Source organism: Hippopotamus amphibius, chromosome 7, assembly GCF_030028045.1.
Source record: "Hippopotamus amphibius kiboko isolate mHipAmp2 chromosome 7, mHipAmp2.hap2, whole genome shotgun sequence".
NCBI classification, from domain to species: Eukaryota; Metazoa; Chordata; class Mammalia; order Artiodactyla; family Hippopotamidae; genus Hippopotamus; species Hippopotamus amphibius.
In genome coordinates, this window is record NC_080192.1 from 126,006,379 (window position 1) to 126,023,820 (window position 17,442).

The window sequence follows — 17,442 nt, forward strand, 5'->3', positions numbered from 1 at the left end:
ACCCCAGCACAGTACCCCCAGCACCCCAGCACAGTACCCCCAGCACCCCAGCACAGTACCCCCAGCACCCCAGCACAGCACCCCCAGCACCCCAGCACAGTACCCCCAGCACCCCAGCACAGTACCCCCAGCACCCCAGCACAGTACCCCCAGCACCCCAGCACAGTACCCCCAGCACCCCAGCACAGCACCCCCAGCACCCCAGCACAGCAGTACCCCCAGCACACGTGGGCTCCCTCTTCTGACCCCTCTAGTGGGTGTGGCAGCTGTGGGGTGGCCTCCTCTCTTTTTTCCATTTTGTGTTTGTTTTTGTTTTTCATTGAACAAAGTTTTATTAACTACCTTCTGTGTGACCGGCACTGTTTTAGGTCCTGGAGACACACAGGGAACAAAATTGCCTAAACCCCACTCTTGTAAAGCTTACACACTGGAGGGAAAGACAGACCACAAGCAAGTGTACAGATGATACAGTTTCAGGTAGTGATGTGTTATGAAGAAAATAAAACAAGTTAAGGGGACAGAGATGACAGTGGCAGAGCACGTGTGCTGTAACGATGGGTGTTAAGGGAGGAAATCGTAAGGTCTCATCAGGTGTGCATCAGAGCAGAACCAGGAAAATACTCTTTGTTACTGATGTTAAGAGCCCACGTTTTACTCCTAGGCTGGCGTGGCCTGGGGAAACCTCCAAGGCCCTTCACAACATAACTACAGCTCTCATAACTCTAAAGGCCTTGACCAGGAAGTGTGCAGACACATAGCAGAGGGTGGTGGGAAAAGGGGAGCACAGCTGACCTGAGCAGGCTGGGCCTGGGGAGTGACCCAGATATGTGCTCTTCACCAAGGAAGGCAGGCTGAAGGCCACCCACAGTTTCTAAAGAAGTACTGGAAACCCGGTCCCAATCCAGAATGGTGTTGCTGTTTGAGTGATAGCAGCAGGAGTCTCTGGTCAGTGGTAGTTTCTTCGCAAGAAGGTAGATCTGGATTCTAGGAGGTTCCACCCACATTAAGTCTGATCCTGCCAATAGACAGCAGCCCAAGGAAGGGTTCAGTCCCATAACAAAAATTACTATACAGGTGACAGCTGATGTTAGTTCAGTGGCCCTGTACGTGACTGCGCTCACTAGTTCAATGCTTGTGATGTCGAGACTCATATCTCTGTGATCTTTTTGGCCTTTTCCTCATGTTTGTTGCCTCATGGCCACTGCATCTCCAGCCACCATGACTGTCCCGAAAGCAGGAATAAGAGAGAAATGTCTCTTCCCCTCTTTTCTCTAGTCTTATATAGTTTGTCTTCTATCTTTGGTCCACCATTTGGTCCTACTTGCTCCCCCACTACTTCCCTTTCTGCCCTTGACATTTGGATTTCCCACCTTCTCATATGTCCCTATTCCCCCATTCATCTTAGAAGGTTCAAGACCCTGACCCAGGAGTCAGGACATGTGTTCTTTCTAGCTCCTAAGCACTTGCCACTTGGGCTGCCTGTATCTCCAACTGCCCATCTGTCAGAGATGTTACAGTCCCAAGGCCTTGTAAGGATTTCACCCTTCATGATTTAGAACCAAACAGTAAGCAAGAACTAACTAAGAATAAAGCAGTGAGGGGTTCTGCCCTCCCACACCGCTGCCTCTCTCCCAGGAGCCAGTGGACCTTACAACAGAAACTCCTACTAACACAAACCCTGTGGCTATGCACCAGACCAAGGCGTACTCTGGTCTGTGGACAAGAGCAGATGAGCGCAGAAGTCAGTGACTCTTCAGGCCTGAGTGTGGCAAGGCTGATATTTGAACCACTACCACTTCCCACTTAAGCCTCAGCATCAAATCCATTATGTGGAACCCCCAGATGGGTGAGCCCACAGCACCCATCTCAGTATCAAACGCTTTATTAACACAGCTCGAGCCTGAAGCCAACTTGGCAGTAACCACATTAGCCCCGAGGCCTCCCTTAACTTAATTTTTACAACTCTGCTTTCAGGATAGTGTTTTTCCTGTGACCTTTCTTCTCTCCTGTGTTACTCATGTTTCCTCGGGGAGCAGGGGGTGGTTGAGAACACAACAGCAGCCAGCACAGGAGCCATTAAAACCTGCCTCCGGTTGCCGGGTGTCAGAGCTGCTTAGGGTAATTCAGTCCTGAAAGCAGCTTTTATCTCAACAGCCCAGACTTGCTGCCCTGTTGATGGGGAGCTGGCTTGTTCCGAGGTTCCTCTTTATGAAGAGATGTCTGCCTCCCAGCAGAGAGGGATGTGGGCCTCTGGTCTTTGTTCCCCAGGAGACCTCAGCTTTTGCAGGCATCCTGCCCATCCAGAGGAACTGCATGAGGATCCAGGGAGACAAAGATGTAGAAGTGAAGAAGAGATCTATCATATGTGTGAGCATGTCTAGTACAAAAGACAGAGCTGGTGTTATAATCACTGTCGTTATCCCCTCCTAACTTCTCATCAAAATAGAACAAGAAAGAAATGACCAGAAAGCTACGCATAAAGGAGGGGTGTGTGTGTGTGTGTGTGTGTGTGTGTGTGTGTGTGTGTAGATGCAAACAAACTCAGTCTGAGAAACAAATAGAACAACATGGGAAATTCATTAACTGAAAACTGTGTTGTAAAAAGAATAAATGTGATGTTCCCCTCCTCACTTAGTCTCTGTAATCACAGGCCAATTGTTTAACTTTTCTACGTGATTGCCTGTCTTATGAGATAAAGGTTAACAGTTTTTCCCCTTTCCCTACCTACTAACCTAACATGGTTTTAATTTGCTAAACTAACTGGAGGATAGCGGTGTGCCATCAGTGTATGTACTGTAATTAAATACATTGAAATTGAAGGCCTAAAGATTCCCAGTCCTGTTGGTTCAGAATCACAGCAATATCTTTTTATGTGAGATTAGAAGATACTTGTAGTACCTTCCACCATTCACCAATATAAGCACCAAAAAATAAATATATTCCCAAACTCTGAAATAAAGGTTTTTGCAGCTAGCTGCCCTTCAGTCTGATGCACAGAGAGGTAAAGGGCCCTTCTCATGCCCTCACCCAGCATCAGGTACCAAATAAGATTAATCAGAGAAAAACCTGAAGCACTAAGAAAGCATACCTGACAGTAGAGAGAAAAGATAGTGAGTTAATATAAAATATTTATGTCTGCAGCCATTTAGTAAAGGGTCAAATAGCCCGAAACAACTTAAGTCCAAGTAGCACTATCGAGAAGAAATTAAATTATACTTAGTGGGCTGTATCCAAGGGAAAAAAAAAGGTAGGATATGATGTAACAGCAAGTTCTAGGCCATGGTCATTGGGGATGTCCCTGAGGTGAAATCTGAAAAACCCTGAAGTCTTAGGAGTAGAAATACAGGTGAGGAGCTTGACCAGAGAGATGGTATAAAGGAGCTAATCATAACAGATGATGTCAAGTGATTCCTAAATTTAAAAAAATTTTAAGGATTCTGGAAAGATGGCCGTGATGACAGTAACAGCATAGTTGTTTTGTTTCATTTGGATCTCTCTGAATCCCTATGCAAAAATCAAGCAAACATGTATCAAAACTGAAAACCCATGTATATTTACAACAAAAAAATTTTTTGACAAGATATTCCCCTCCAACCCCAAAGTACAAGTGAGTGAGGACAAAGCGCTAACAACCGTAATATCTGCATAGTATCAGCATCTGAACAAGGGAAAGAAGAGGAAAGCAACAGGCTGTCTTACAAACCTGAGAACAGGAGAACCCCAAAACAGCTGACAAGTATTTGCTGGAAATGACAATCTGAGAATAGCTACTGAAACTAGGAGAGTCCTCGCCCAACCCAGTGGTTGGCCCCAGAGCAAGGGGCCTTTGGTAAGATCTGAAGGAGCTAGAGCAGTCTGGCCACTGAACATCCTTTCCAGGAAATGGCCCACACTGAGAAGAAATTTCTTGGAGTGAAATCAATATTGATTAGGATAGAGAACATAGAGACTGAAAAAGAGAAGATGTCCAGATTCAAGTGGAGGGAAGAAATAGAGCCAGAAACATCAGAAAGCAAATTGCCATATTTTTTTAACACTCTATGAAAAAAAAATGAGTAGAGGGAGCTCTGTGAAGCTAGAAAACCTCCTGAACCCTAAAAGTTCTAGAAAATTAATTTCACGTAACAATGCATACATATCAAGATCAAACCTCATCCAAATTACAATAAGAATTTTAAAAGAGCATAGAGGACAGAATAACATCGCTACAGAAAAATGAAAGCATGCCAGAAAGACAGGCCCACAGAGAGAAAAAAATTGTAAATTATTTCAAAATGAACTAACAGACAAGAAAACAATGAAAATAACATAAATCATTATTATAAAAGATCAGAAACTAGATGGTAGAACTCACTAAAGAATTTGAAATAAAAGGAAAAAATAATTTCAGATATGAAGACTAAATTAGAAAGTATGAAAAGCAAATAAACATAACAATTAATGCCATATGAGAAACAGAAGGTGAAAAGAGAAACTTTTTTAATATCAAAAAGATGATATACATCAAAAAGAGGCAAAAAAGATCCAACATACAGATAACAAGAGTGCCTGAAAAAGAAAACCAAAGAAGGGGGACAAAATAAATGTTTAAAACTATAACTCAAGAAAAATGTTCTTATTGAAACTACTTATTAAAAGCGCATATCTGCATATCTGAGAATACTGACCCAGATTGATCAATACCAAAGTGTCAACATATTATAGTAGAATTGCTGTACCTTAAGGAAAAAAAAAATACTGTGTGCATCTAAGCAAAAACAGCTAGTAATTTATTAGAGAATGAAATTTAGGTTATCATCAGAGTTTTTGACAGTAATATTTTATATCAGGAGAAAATGGAGTAATGTATTTAATATACTCAAGGGGAAAAAATATTATCAACATTCAAGAACTCAAGGAATATTCTCCTCTGAGCCCTTCCTAAGGCGTCTACTTGAAAACAAACTTCAGACAACCAAAATGACTAGAGATATAGCAACATGATTGATATGAGCATTAAACACATAGTACTTACAGACTAACTAAATGTTAAAGAGGAAAGAGTAGCATATGTAATTGCAGTGTGCCCAGGCAAGGTAGATAGTGTTCAACTTCAAGAAGTTTTAGGATAATGGAGAGCACATATACCAAAAAAAATGTTTTTACTGATTGCAGTTTTTATATTGATTATGGTATAGTAGTAGTATTGTTACTCTGATACTATTGTATATATAATGGAGGATAAAGTGAATGAGTAATTATAGAATATTCTAATTCCATTATCACCTTTGTTCTTGAGAACCAAAATTCTCAGTGTGGAAAAAGAAATACAGATGTAATATAGAAAAGGTTAAATTCAAAACCCTGTAGTCCTAAATTTGATTTGGAGCTGTCAAGGTGAACTCATGGGTATTTTGTCATATAAATATGTGTGTGTGTGTATTCATATGTATACAACATGTATATTTCGTAGCTCTGTCCACTAAAGAAGCCTAGAAACAATCACCAACCAAGTAGCAATCTATAGCAGCCAGACTGTATACTTAAAATATATTTTTTCACTAAAAGAAACCAAAGCTTTTGAAAAAAATGGCTGAGCCCAAGTCTAGGGAAGGAACATTTCATCATACCAGATAGCAAGGAAGCGAAAGAACTCAGGAAGCTCCCGCTGACCAAAAATGTGACAATTTGAGCTTCTAAGGAATAATAATTATGATTAATTAAAACTCAAAATATGTTTAAATTCATGTATTCATAATGATATACAAACAACTAATTAGTCAACTTCAGAGGATGATAAAGGACCAATTTATTACTTTGAATAGTGCAGATAAGGAGAAAGAATTGAGCGTTTATCCTGCCTTTCCTATACGAACCATACCACTGAGTAACCAAATAGTAGATGAGAGGAAGCATCTTTTTATACATATATTTCAACTAATAAATAAGGGAAAGTATATAATTTGAATGTCATTATTTTGCAACTCCCAATAAATAAACAAACCTAGGCATTAAGCTTCAACAACTGCTAACATCAAAAAAAGACAACAATAATCAGACATTGATCTTATATCTAGAAAGGGATGGTGCTGCATTGTTTAAAGAGTTGAAATGTTTTAACCTCACAATGGCAACAATATGTATATTGTTTTCATTTTGCCCTCATAAGAACAGCTTATTGATTTTCATCATGTACTCACAAAAAGGGTTACTTTCTCCAATTTATTAGTGTCGTATACATTTATGGATGGTGAATGATCATATTTACTTGGATTTTGGTCATTATTTTGTTTAATGGGATTTACAATGGCCATCAAAATGGTTCAGTATGCCACAGCTCCCATGGAGTTCAGCTCAGTCAACAGATATGGATAAAATTCAATTCCATGGATCAGAATCAAAATAGTATAATATAAAAATCCACAAGAGCTATTGAGCGCTCTTCTGTGGCACAACCATGGAGGCCTTCAATGTGAGGCAGATTCTTGTTATTGTGATTAATAGTGATAGTTGAGAACTTATTTTCCCTTGTATCACGCTTTCTTTCTTTGCATTCAGTTGAGCAGATGAGATGGCTTAGCAACAGTAATAAAACCAGCACAGTCACTATCTAGGCTATTTTTTTTAACATTGTGCTGTATATTACTAATTGATTTGTTTATTCTTGGAGGGTGCTGCAATATACTTAAAATGAAACCCAGTGCTTAATGGATTTTTCTTTACTCTGCTGTCTATAACCAATCAGTATTTTGATGCTTGTGGGTTCTTTATACAATTTAGATGTGAGTATTAAAGTAGGTTTCCAGTGTGTGGTATAAGTAAGAACAAGATAAAGCAGTTCTTTTTTTTTTTTTTTTTTTCTCTCTCTCTCTCTCTTTTAAATGAGTTTCAATACAATAGTTTTTTTGTTTTAACGTAAGAGAAGAGGAAAGAGCCGGGCTTCCTCCCTCCTCTGCTCCCAATCCAGGTTCCTCCTTGGGGGCCTTATAATCCTCCTGCAGAGCCTCAGGCATCCATGTAGACTCTCAGCTCGGGGAATGTGGGGACCCTTGAATTCTTAGAATGGCAGCTCAACAACCAGCCCACCTCACTGCTGGTCTCACTGTGACCTTGATCTTCTCTTTAAAAAACCAAGATTTTACCTTGTTGCTTATTAACCAGTCCCTCTCATCTGTCTGCTTGCTGATCTTGTAAACATTCCAGTTCCTGCATTTCCCTTTTGACACCTTTGGCTCCCCATGACCTCTCAGGGGACCAGAGTCCTGACACTGAGCCCCTGCTTTCCCTGGTTTGTGCCCATGACCCCTGAAAGCCCACACTCCGCTAGGCTAAGCTACTGTGGGCCTTTCTGGGGCTGAGGGTCTACCTACCGTGTACCCTAACCAGATTCCTCTCCCCTCATGGTGGCCTGCCTACCCTCTGGTCCTGAACAACCTCGGTCGGGTTTAACTGAGCTCTGGGCTCACAGATTTAAAAGGAAAACAAAACACAACAGAACACTCACAGAAAGTTTCCGTGAGGATTTCATGGTGATTGTAGTACCTTGTCAAGCCTTGAACTTCAATTCAGAAGATCTATATTTAACTCCTAGCTTGACTGATCATCCACTCTCCCTACTGCAGGCTGGGTCTCCTGGAAAAATTGTCACATAATGCAAATATTGTCCTCTGCTATCACCCCAACCTAGTATCCACTAATCTGAATATCCAGGGCCCTAGAGTCTGTATTTTTAAAGGCCCTAAGTGGTTTGGGAACCACTGAATTCAGAGATCTCCGAGATCCCATCTTGCTGCGGCATCCTGTGATGTCTGTGAGATTCCAGAGAGGATGAGCAAAGAGAACCAACAGGATGAAGCTTCAGCAAGACAAGCCCACGAAGCAGGGCAGCCCTTGCACGATGGGCAATAAACTCAGAAACCCCGTACCTCCAAGAAGTGCTGCTGGTGGGACACAGAAATTAATTCCAAACAACTTCGGGCAGATTTATGAGAATCAGAGCCATCCAAAGGACCAGGGAGGACCACCATACCTCGAAGGCTGTGGGAGCAACACAGTTCTGGCTAGATGAATCATGGGTCTGACCTGGGATGGCAAATCCTCTATTCCCATGGAATCCACTTTAGAAAGAGTTCCTGCTCGGGACCTTTCCATCAGCAGTCACCGAAAATGAAAACAGATTTTTTGTATAGAAGCTACATGAGTCTAATATATGTCCACTGATTTGGGAAAATACTGGTCCCTTGATTGAGAAACAGCCCTAGAGTCTCTTCTTTATGGACTGGGAAACATAAATCTTGAGATTGGGTGTCTCTGCTTCCTTACAGTAAAAAATTGAACAGGAAGTGACACACTTTTTAAACTATATGCATTATGCATCTCTAATGTGTAATGTTCTAAGCACTTTGCTTAGGTCATCATTTAATACTCACAGCACGTCTAAGTACTAGGTATTGTTATCACCACTTGTTCAGATGAAGAAACGGAGGCTTAGAGGGGCTATAGCATTTACCCCAGTTCTCACACCTCATCAGGGGTAAAACCCAATGAGAAAAGTAGACCCATCTGGATCCACAGAGCATTCCCTTCTTCCTACCTCATCAGATGCCCAACTTGGCCAAAAAGTAGAAGCCCAATCTCTCTGGAAACATCTCAGAACCTTCAGAACAATGTTAAGTGAGGCTGAAGTTAGAAGAGGATCTTGCTGAAGACAGATGCTCGGGTAGGGTGCCGAGCCCATGCCTTCCTTTAGCTGTCTTCCTCAGCACACTCTACAGAAGGAAAAAAAAATACGTATTTATATTTATGTCTCAATTCTTTAATTTCAAGGACTGAATTAACTAAATGAACCATCATGCTTCTGCCCCAGACTGAAAAGGCTGCCCCCAAACCCAGGCTGCTTGCTGTGGGCACAGGCTGAACCTGCACAACAGGCTTCAAGGAGCTAGAGAGCGTGGGGACGAGGGTATTTTTTAACCTATTTTCTGAGCTCTTCTTTTTCTCCCTGCTCGTATCCTCATCCCCAACTCCCTGAGTTTAAATTCCTAGCTGCTAGTGGCAGGGGGCTCCGTATTCTCAGAAACCCTTGGCCGCTTTTGCCGTTGTCAGAAACAGCACCAGCCTTGGTTGTAGGTGGGAGTCAGAGACACAGCTCACATTTTTAGAGTTTTGGAATTTACAGTGACCTTTCCTGCCCTTCGCTTCCTTTAATCCTCATGCCAATCCAGCCCCTTTCACAGACAAAGGCAGGTGATCAAGCTCTCATAATCAATAAGTGATGAGGCTGTTCCCAAACTCAGATGTTCTTGCTGATTTTGGGGCCTGTGAACTTTGCACTTCTCCCCTCTGGCACAGCCCACACATGTGATTTGAGCCCTGGAGAGGGTGAAAGGACAACCGGCCAAGACAGCTCTGCTGAAACGCCTCCAGTAAAGAGTTTGTCCTTTGAATGAACAGGTTACCCCTTATAATACAAGTAGATGAGAAAGTTAACAATCAGCCATTTATGCCAAAGATGAATGAATGGATTCATCACCTTCTTGCCCTTGAAGGGACCTTCAGACACCCAAACAGAAATCAACATCTTCATTTGGAAAAAATGAAGCCAAGAAAGGTATTGAGCTCTCAGTACATGTGGAAACCCCAGCTAGAGCTTTGGCCTCCTGACCCCGGGGCTGGGGCAATGTCACAAAAGCCCACCACAACCAGCCCAGTTTTTAGATTATCAAGACTGCCCAGCGTAATCTCAATCTGACTGCTAATAATTATTAACCAAAGTTAACCTTTCATTTTTGCATCAAGTTAATTGAAAGTCATCAAAAAATTTTATGTTTTAGCGAACAAACCTGTATACACCCAAATTAATTTTTTCATAATTTTCTGTGGGTAGAATTTGATTAAGATCTCTTTAAAGGGAAACAATTTCTTCACTCTTATAATGAAATTTTTGTATCTTAAGTAAAACTAATTTATCAAGAGCACATTCTTTTGGACAGTTCCCCAGCCAGGCTCAAAGAAAGTTTGGAAGGAAATGGCCCAGTGGCAGTGGAGGGGTGCCTGAGGCACCCCCAGAAGGCCACCTAAGAGCATTGGGTGCTCCGGGTGAGGACAGAGCACCAGGAAGTGGTAAGGGGATTAGAAAAGGAGGCAGATGTGACCTGTTTCCCATTTTTATACTCCCTGTCATATAGAGAGAGCCTGAGAGCTGCTTCCAATGCATTTCCAAACCCAGCCGGTGTGGGGGAGGAGGGCATGGAGCCAACTCTGTACCCAGTTTACTCTTGTGATCTTCTCCAAGCTAAAAGGATCCTACATGCAGATGTCAGACCTTTGGGAGCAGGTTAGATTCAGTCACAACAGCACAGATTGAGCCCCTGTTGTTTGCCCAGCACTGTGCTGACCTGGTGAGAAACAAGGAGAGGACCCAGCCACTGCCTGTGCCTGTCTCACCCGAGAGGGGTCTTCTCTCCATCTTCAAAACTCTCACAGTGCAGTGGTAGAGGGACCCTCCTGTGGCTCTTTTTCCCTGACTGCCCTGTCCTGTTGCATGCCTTTGGGTCTCCCTCTAGTAGGCTGTTTCTTAAGGCCAGGGTCCGTGTCTGCTCCATTTGCATCTCTCCCCGAGTATCTGGTCCAGGCCTGGCACATAGTAGATCCTCAACAGAAGTTTCCAGTTCGAATGACTGATTAGCATTCCTTGCCCTGACCTTGGAGCCATCTTGGAACGTGGATTTGGCTCCATGGAGCAGACAGTTCAGAGGCAGCCGAGGGAGGCCCGTGGAGGAGGGAAGGCCAAGCCAGGTGAGTGATTGCCTGTCCTCTTGTGTGCAGTTCACTGGCTGTTCACCACGTGCGGGGCCAGTGGGCCCCACGGCCCCACGCAGGCCCAGTGCAACAACGCCTACCGGAACTCCAACCTGAGCGTGGTGGTGGGGAGCGAGGGCCCCCTGAAGGGCATCCAGACCTGGAAGGTGCCAGCCACCGACACCTACAGGTGGGTATGGGGGAGGGGGAGGGAGAGGGGCAGATCCACCCTCCTGAAGAGGACTGGGATCCTGCTTGTGGGTGCATGCCTGCCCCCCTGGGGTGCCCAGGCAGGCCAAGGCTCCAAGGCCACAGACTCTGGCCCACACTGGAGTGTAAGGGCTGGAGACGGGGAGGTTTGGGATAATGGAATAGGGCCAGAAAGGAAGCTGTGTCCTCTGTCCTCAAGGAACCCACAGACCATTTGTGGAGATTATATGCATGCATGAGCTAGCTTCAGAACATTTTTTAGATTTCTTAATAATTATAAAGTGGGCTGTTCTTTGAATAATACTTCATGCTCTTCAGACGAGGCAATGAATGTCAAAATGTTTGGGGAACAAAAGTGTGATGCACATGAAAGATGATGTCTTACGCTTGAGCCTCCTTTCCTGGGCCTTCACTGTTTGCGAGTAAAGCAACTATTTTCAAACGCTTATCCCAGGCGCAACCCCACCCTCACGGTGTTCCACTCGAGTAAGGCCAGGCTGGAGGGAGGCCCGACTCCAATGGGCACTCGGCTAAGCAGAGCTAATGGCAAGGCCTAGACCAGTGTCCCTAACCTTGGGCAGACACCGGAATGATAGGAAGGCCAGTTAAAAGACAGATTGTTGGCCCCACTCGCAGATGGCGTGATTTTATAGGTCTGGGGTGGGGTCCAAGAATATGCATTTCTTGTTTTCATGCTAAACATTCATACATTAACGAAGCAAATATGACAAAAAACTGACACTTATCAGATGCAGGTTGAGGAGAAAGATGTAAGGGGTAGTCACTGTACTCATGATATCCACCCATCCATTCATTCATTGAGAATATGAATTTCTAGCAAGTTCCCAGGTGATGCTGATGCAGCCACTGGGTTAATCACACCCCAGGCTGTGGTCCTCACTCAGCTTGATGACGTGGGCAAGGCCAGTGCTGCAATCCTCATTTTACAAATAAAAAAACTGAGGCTCGGAGTCAGGAGCTTCCCCACAGCCCCATGGCCCAGAAATCTCCTCCAAGTCCAGACATGGGCGGCACAGCTCTGCACAGGCTTCTTCCAGCGCTGTGGAAACAGGAAGCATCAGAATTGTGCCGTCTTCATGCAAATGCCTCCCTTCGGAGGCTGCAAACAGTGGGAAGGGAGCTGCTTCCCCTCCCACAGCCCCCAACCCCCAGCACATCCTCAGCCCCCTGGGAAGGAAAAGGGCTTCTCAGGTTGCCCTGTTTTCTGTGCATTCCTACCCCTGGGACGTCAGTGTACATGTGTTCCGGGGAAAGCCCTAAGTGCTTTTTAAATGACATTCTGGGCAGGAACGCAATAACAAGGTTTGGCCGCAATCAGATTAGCTGATCCAGGTCCCACACATCCTCAGTAAATGGCTGAAGACATCCGGCTACCCCTGGCCCCTCCACACTGAGCAGGCCGGTCCTCCCCTTCCTGCCTGGCTGAATTTCCAGGGGTCCTCCACTGTCCTAGGGAGAAGGGGATGCATGTTTGTTGAGGACCCACTAGGTATTTCTCCTCCTTTTAACAAAGAGGTCGATGCCATTATTATGTTTTTTATTTATATTCCCTCATTTCTGTATGAAGAAACTGGCATCAGAAAGCTTAGCAACAGATCTAAGGCCACACAATCAGTGACAAAGCTGGAATTTGAACCCAGGACCCTCAGTCTCAAAGTATGTTTGTTCTTTCCATTAAAACTCACACCTAGACTCTCTGATATGCAGGAAACAGGAAATGGGAGGGGACATGGGAATCAATGCAGCACCCACCTCCAGGAAGCCTCCCGAATTGAGAGCCTGGGAGGGGAGGCCCCACTGCCTGAAGGGATACTGGCCAGCCCAGCCCAGCCCTGAAGACAGAAAGCAACGTGAAGAAGAAAGCAGAGGAGCTGTGAGGCAGACAGAGACCTTAGCGGTGACCCCCAGCAAGACCCATTGTCCCATCCCTGCCCAGGGCCACTCCCGGGCTAGACTGGCTCGAAGTCCTCTGTGACTTATGGGAGTCCTCTTGGGCTGCATTTCCCCTGAGATGGTGTGAATCAGACCCACTTCCAAACAGGTTATTTAATCTCTTGAGACTGTTTCCCCACCAGTAAAAGGCAAGAGTTGGGGGTGGCTAACACCTGCCGGGTAGGTTGTTGAAGGTCATGTACAAGTGCCTCACACATGCCCTGCACACAGCAGGTGCTCCCGGCCCAGGCCTGCAGAGAAACCCCCTGGAGCAACCGTGGTGTCAGGGGCAGCCAGACGGCGTTTCCCCGAGCAGCAGTAGTTCCTGACTTCTCTGCTCCCAAGGACTTTTTTCTGGTTTCTTCAGATGGGCCCCGCCTTTCGAAAGATTTTGCCTGCCAAACTACTTATTCAATAATAATTAATTCATTTGCCCATTTCTTATGAATCGCAGCCGTATCTACGTCTAGCCGGGTTTCTGATCTGTGTGAACTGCCCCAGGATGGCCACCCTGTGTTGATATAAGCCCAGCCCAAACCTCAGAACCGTTTCCACTTCTCTCTTTGGAATACTGAGACTAGCTCACAGCCCCCAGCACTGCCTGCAGAACGCTGATTGGAAACACACACCGGAGCCATATTGCTGCTGAAGCAGAACACTTCGAAGTGCCCCAGTTGGTAAAGGGGACTTTTGATCGGGAGTTTTTTGAATTGGCCTGAGGAGCACCAGATCAAAATGGAAGAATCAAAACCAAAAAATGTTGGGTTTGGGTTTTTGCTGTTGCTGTTGACTCCTTGTTTTTTAACCCAACAAAGGCTGTTACAGATATTTCTGACCCTCACCTCATCCTTGACCCCGGATGAGGTTCGGGACTTGGACAGTAATGTCCATTGGTCACATAACATTGCATCGAAGAAGCAGACCATTTAATAATTTGCTATACAGACCACATCAAAATGTCCCCAAGTCAGAAAATCCAAGTTGAGAAGTCAGGTGCCCGTTTTATGAAAGATATTTTCTCCATATTAACTAATTCTTGTTTAGTAAGTGCAGTTCATCTAGTGAGACAACCAGAGGGCACAGAGGAGGACGGATGTGAGTAAAATGTTCTTGAGAACAGCAAGGTGGGAAGCATTCCTTTGGGAGTCCATCTATTCCTGGAAGAGTGTGGCGCTCAGCTAGGGCTGTCTGGCTGCAGCCTGAGGCCTGACACTGTTATTGCTCCCGTCAGGGTCTCTACCTGCTGATCAGAGAGGTGGAGGAAAGCGAGCTGTACTTACCAAGCACCCACGGTCTGCCAAGGTGGGGTATCATTGCCTGGGGCTTCCTCAGGGATGCATACAGGTGAAAACACCCCCATTCTTTTTTTAAATTCATTTTTATTGGAGTATAGTTGATTTACAGTGTTGTGTTAGTTTCCACTGTAGAGCAAAGTGAATCAGTTATATGCATACATACACCTGCTCTTTTTTAGATTCTTTTCCCATATAGGTCATTGCAGAGTACTGAGTAGAGCTCCCTGTGATATACAGTAGGTTCTTATTAGTTGTCTATTTTATATATAGTAGGGAAAACCCCCCAGTCTTAGCTGGTCATTTATCTGGCGTTCATGTCCCGCCTTCTACACCTTTGTCTGTCACCACGAAGAGGGAGAGGAAGGACAGACTGGGAAGGAGCCAGCAGGCTGGGATGTGGCTTCAGGGGCAAAACCTGAATCTCCATCTCCCCCCACCCACACACACCGCTGTCCTGCCTGGGCTTCGCCTTCCCCTGACTTTGCCACGTCCTCTGTCAAACAGGAGAGCTGTCCAGACCTGCTCCCCTCCTGCTCTGCAAATCTCAGCGGACCATATTAAGCACCGATTAGGACACTGTGCCTGACCCTTGAGTATATAAAGGGGTACAAGATCCAGTCTCTGTCCAAGAGGAGCCCCCCAGTGGTAGACGTAGGAGCAAAGCATTTCAGTGTGGGTAGAAAGGACTACAACGGAGGTTTACGCACAGCCCTGCTGTCAGAGGCCAGGGGAAGGGCCTGGGTCCGTGGTTGGCTCCCACAAGGAGCCAGAAGCCTGAGTTAAGTTTTGAAGGTGATAGAGGGCCTTCTCGGTGGAAGGAGCCCCTGGGGCAAGCCGGGGCCTGCGGGAGCTGAGGCAGGACCTGGCCCTGAGGCTGAAGCCTCACCTTCCAAACACATTCCTCTCCTTCTGGTGACGGCACGATGGTGCTGGTGAGAGAAGCAAGCGGGGGGGGGGGGGGGGGGGGGGGGGCGGCGGGGAGGCGGGGAGAGCAGGGGGGAGGCTGGGGAGGTCACCCGGGCAAGAGTCCAGTGGGGCTAAACCAGGGCGGGGGAGCCGTGGCGGGAGAGCATGAAACGTTTGGAAGGTAGAATCGGCGTGATTGGAGGGCTGGGGGGAGGGGGAGGCGGAGCACGCACCGCCCAGGAGCGTAGCCACGCAGGGGGGCCAGGAGGCCAGGACAGTGACGGACAGCGCCTGCCCCAAAGAGCTCGGCTGAGAAGGACAGGCAAGGCTTAGGGTACCAGTGAGAGGGGCACCTGACGTGGGAGATTTCCAAGTCTTGGTTCTGAGAGCCCGTGGGGGTGGCTGGCTGAGGGAGATGAGAACGAGAGCATGGGCGGTGGGGTGGGCGCTGGGCCAACAAGCCTCAGCCTCACCATAAAATGGAGACATGCTGACAGCCCAGCTCCGGGGCCTGGGGGGATTTCGTGCCATTCCGTGCGCGGCACACCCACGCAGGGGCAGTCGCCTGCAGGAGATGTCAGCCCGCCAGCCTCTCGCTCCTCCTGACCTCTTCCCCTCTTCATCCTTCTCTCCCGCCCCCCAGCCCTCCTGCCTGTCTTCCTTCCTTCCTACCTCTCCAGGGTTCCGCCTCCTTCCCAGCCCTCCTCCTCCCCCAGCTTCCGCCCCCCCCCCCCCACACACACAGATCGTCTATGAAAACATTCGTCAAGCACAGCCCACAGCTCCTGCTGGCAGTTCTCACACGGTTCACTTGTGCCTCAGACATAATGTACAGGGGTCCCAGATCCCAGCTGGAGCCAGCAAAGCCCGCCAGCCAACCTGGGCCACAGCTGTTCCTGACAGCCTCCATCACTGACGTGCATTTCCTCACCTGGCTCCAGAAACCGGCATGTGCAGCTGGATGACAGCATCATGAAAATCCACAAGCAGCCATGAAGCACCTACTGCATGCCCGGCTCGAGCTGGGGGCCTCCGGTTGTCTTACCGGGCGCTGAGTAGGTGCTGCAGAACTTGTGGAGAGGGCTGAGCCTCTAGAGCCTTGCGGTCTTTGCAGAGACCACGGGGCAGAAAAGTTCAATAACAGTCCACAATGCCAATGAAGTTCTAGACAATTGTAGAAGAGAGTCACAGGCGTGATTCATTGCCAGAGTAATTGTGCAGATAGCCACCGCAGGGGAAGTCACGGGAGGGGGCGGGCAGCACTGAGCAAATGTCAGTGAGCCGCAGGCAGGATGAAGTTTGGGTTCAACCTCTGACACAGTGTGTGACCTTGAAAGTGTGCTCTCCCTCCTCTACGAGGGCCTCATCTGTCAAAGAAGGGGTTGGAGAGAGAGGTCACTGACATCTCTTCCAGCTCTGATATTCCTGGGTCAGGAAGGTGATAGGGAACGAGTGGACGATGAGTCTTGCTCATTGGTGCAAAAATGGAATAGAACTGGGGCGGCAAGGAGCACACGCCTCCAACCGCGGACCCCCAGGTGTCGCGGGATGGCTCAATGACCCATCTGGACCATACGACTATGTATCTGCACAGAGCTCTCGCACTGACCAAGCCTTGCACATACCAGCGTCTCCTGAGCGCTCACAGCAGCCCAGGAGGCACGATGGATACGCAGGGCAGACCTGACTATTCTGATTTCACAGAGGAGGAAACCGAGACTCAGAGGACGAAAGGGACACGTGGTCCCACTGGGTGTTAGAGGCAGATCCCAGAGTGGGTGTGGGAGAGAAATGTGGTGCTTCCTGCTTCTCCAAGTGGGGTGCTCTCACTCCTTCTCCTCCAGCTCCCCCAGCAGCCCTGCCGAGTGTGGTGCTGGTGCCGCCATCGCGTGGCACGCCAGCTGTGCTCTCCTTTCAGGATCCGGCAGGCAGCCACTTTGGTTTGCTGCTAATTCTTTATTTAAAAAAGATTCACAACTCAATTACATCAGGTAACAATAGCTCACAGTCAATAACACAAAACACAAACCCAATAAACATCCATTCTGACCAGGGGACATAGATTTAGAGGAAGAAAAACAAAAAAATTACAGCATCAACTCGTTGAGAACAGTATCCTGTAATTTCCAGTAAATTGGAATCACTGCGAGTCATTTTCCCCACTTGAGTGGCAGGTATATTAATTTGTTGTCGTTTGTCAACCATCAAAATAAGTTGTTTACAAGGAATGAGAAGAAAGCTTCAGAGATTCCGGCTGAGGTTATTATTCTGGCATGAGATTGCGTTACAGGATTCGTAC

The 17,442-nt window shown here is 46.6% G+C and overlaps 1 protein-coding gene across 1 annotated transcript in view; it reads left to right on the forward strand.

The window, feature by feature from the left end:
- ALK (ALK receptor tyrosine kinase) overlaps positions 1-17,442 on the forward strand; it is a 695,731-nt gene that overhangs the window by 636,868 nt on the left and 41,421 nt on the right. The window contains exon 12 of the mRNA XM_057743015.1: positions 10,807-10,969. Within this exon, the coding sequence (XP_057598998.1) occupies positions 10,807-10,969 (163 nt within the window). The remainder of the gene's footprint in view (positions 1-10,806; positions 10,970-17,442) is intronic.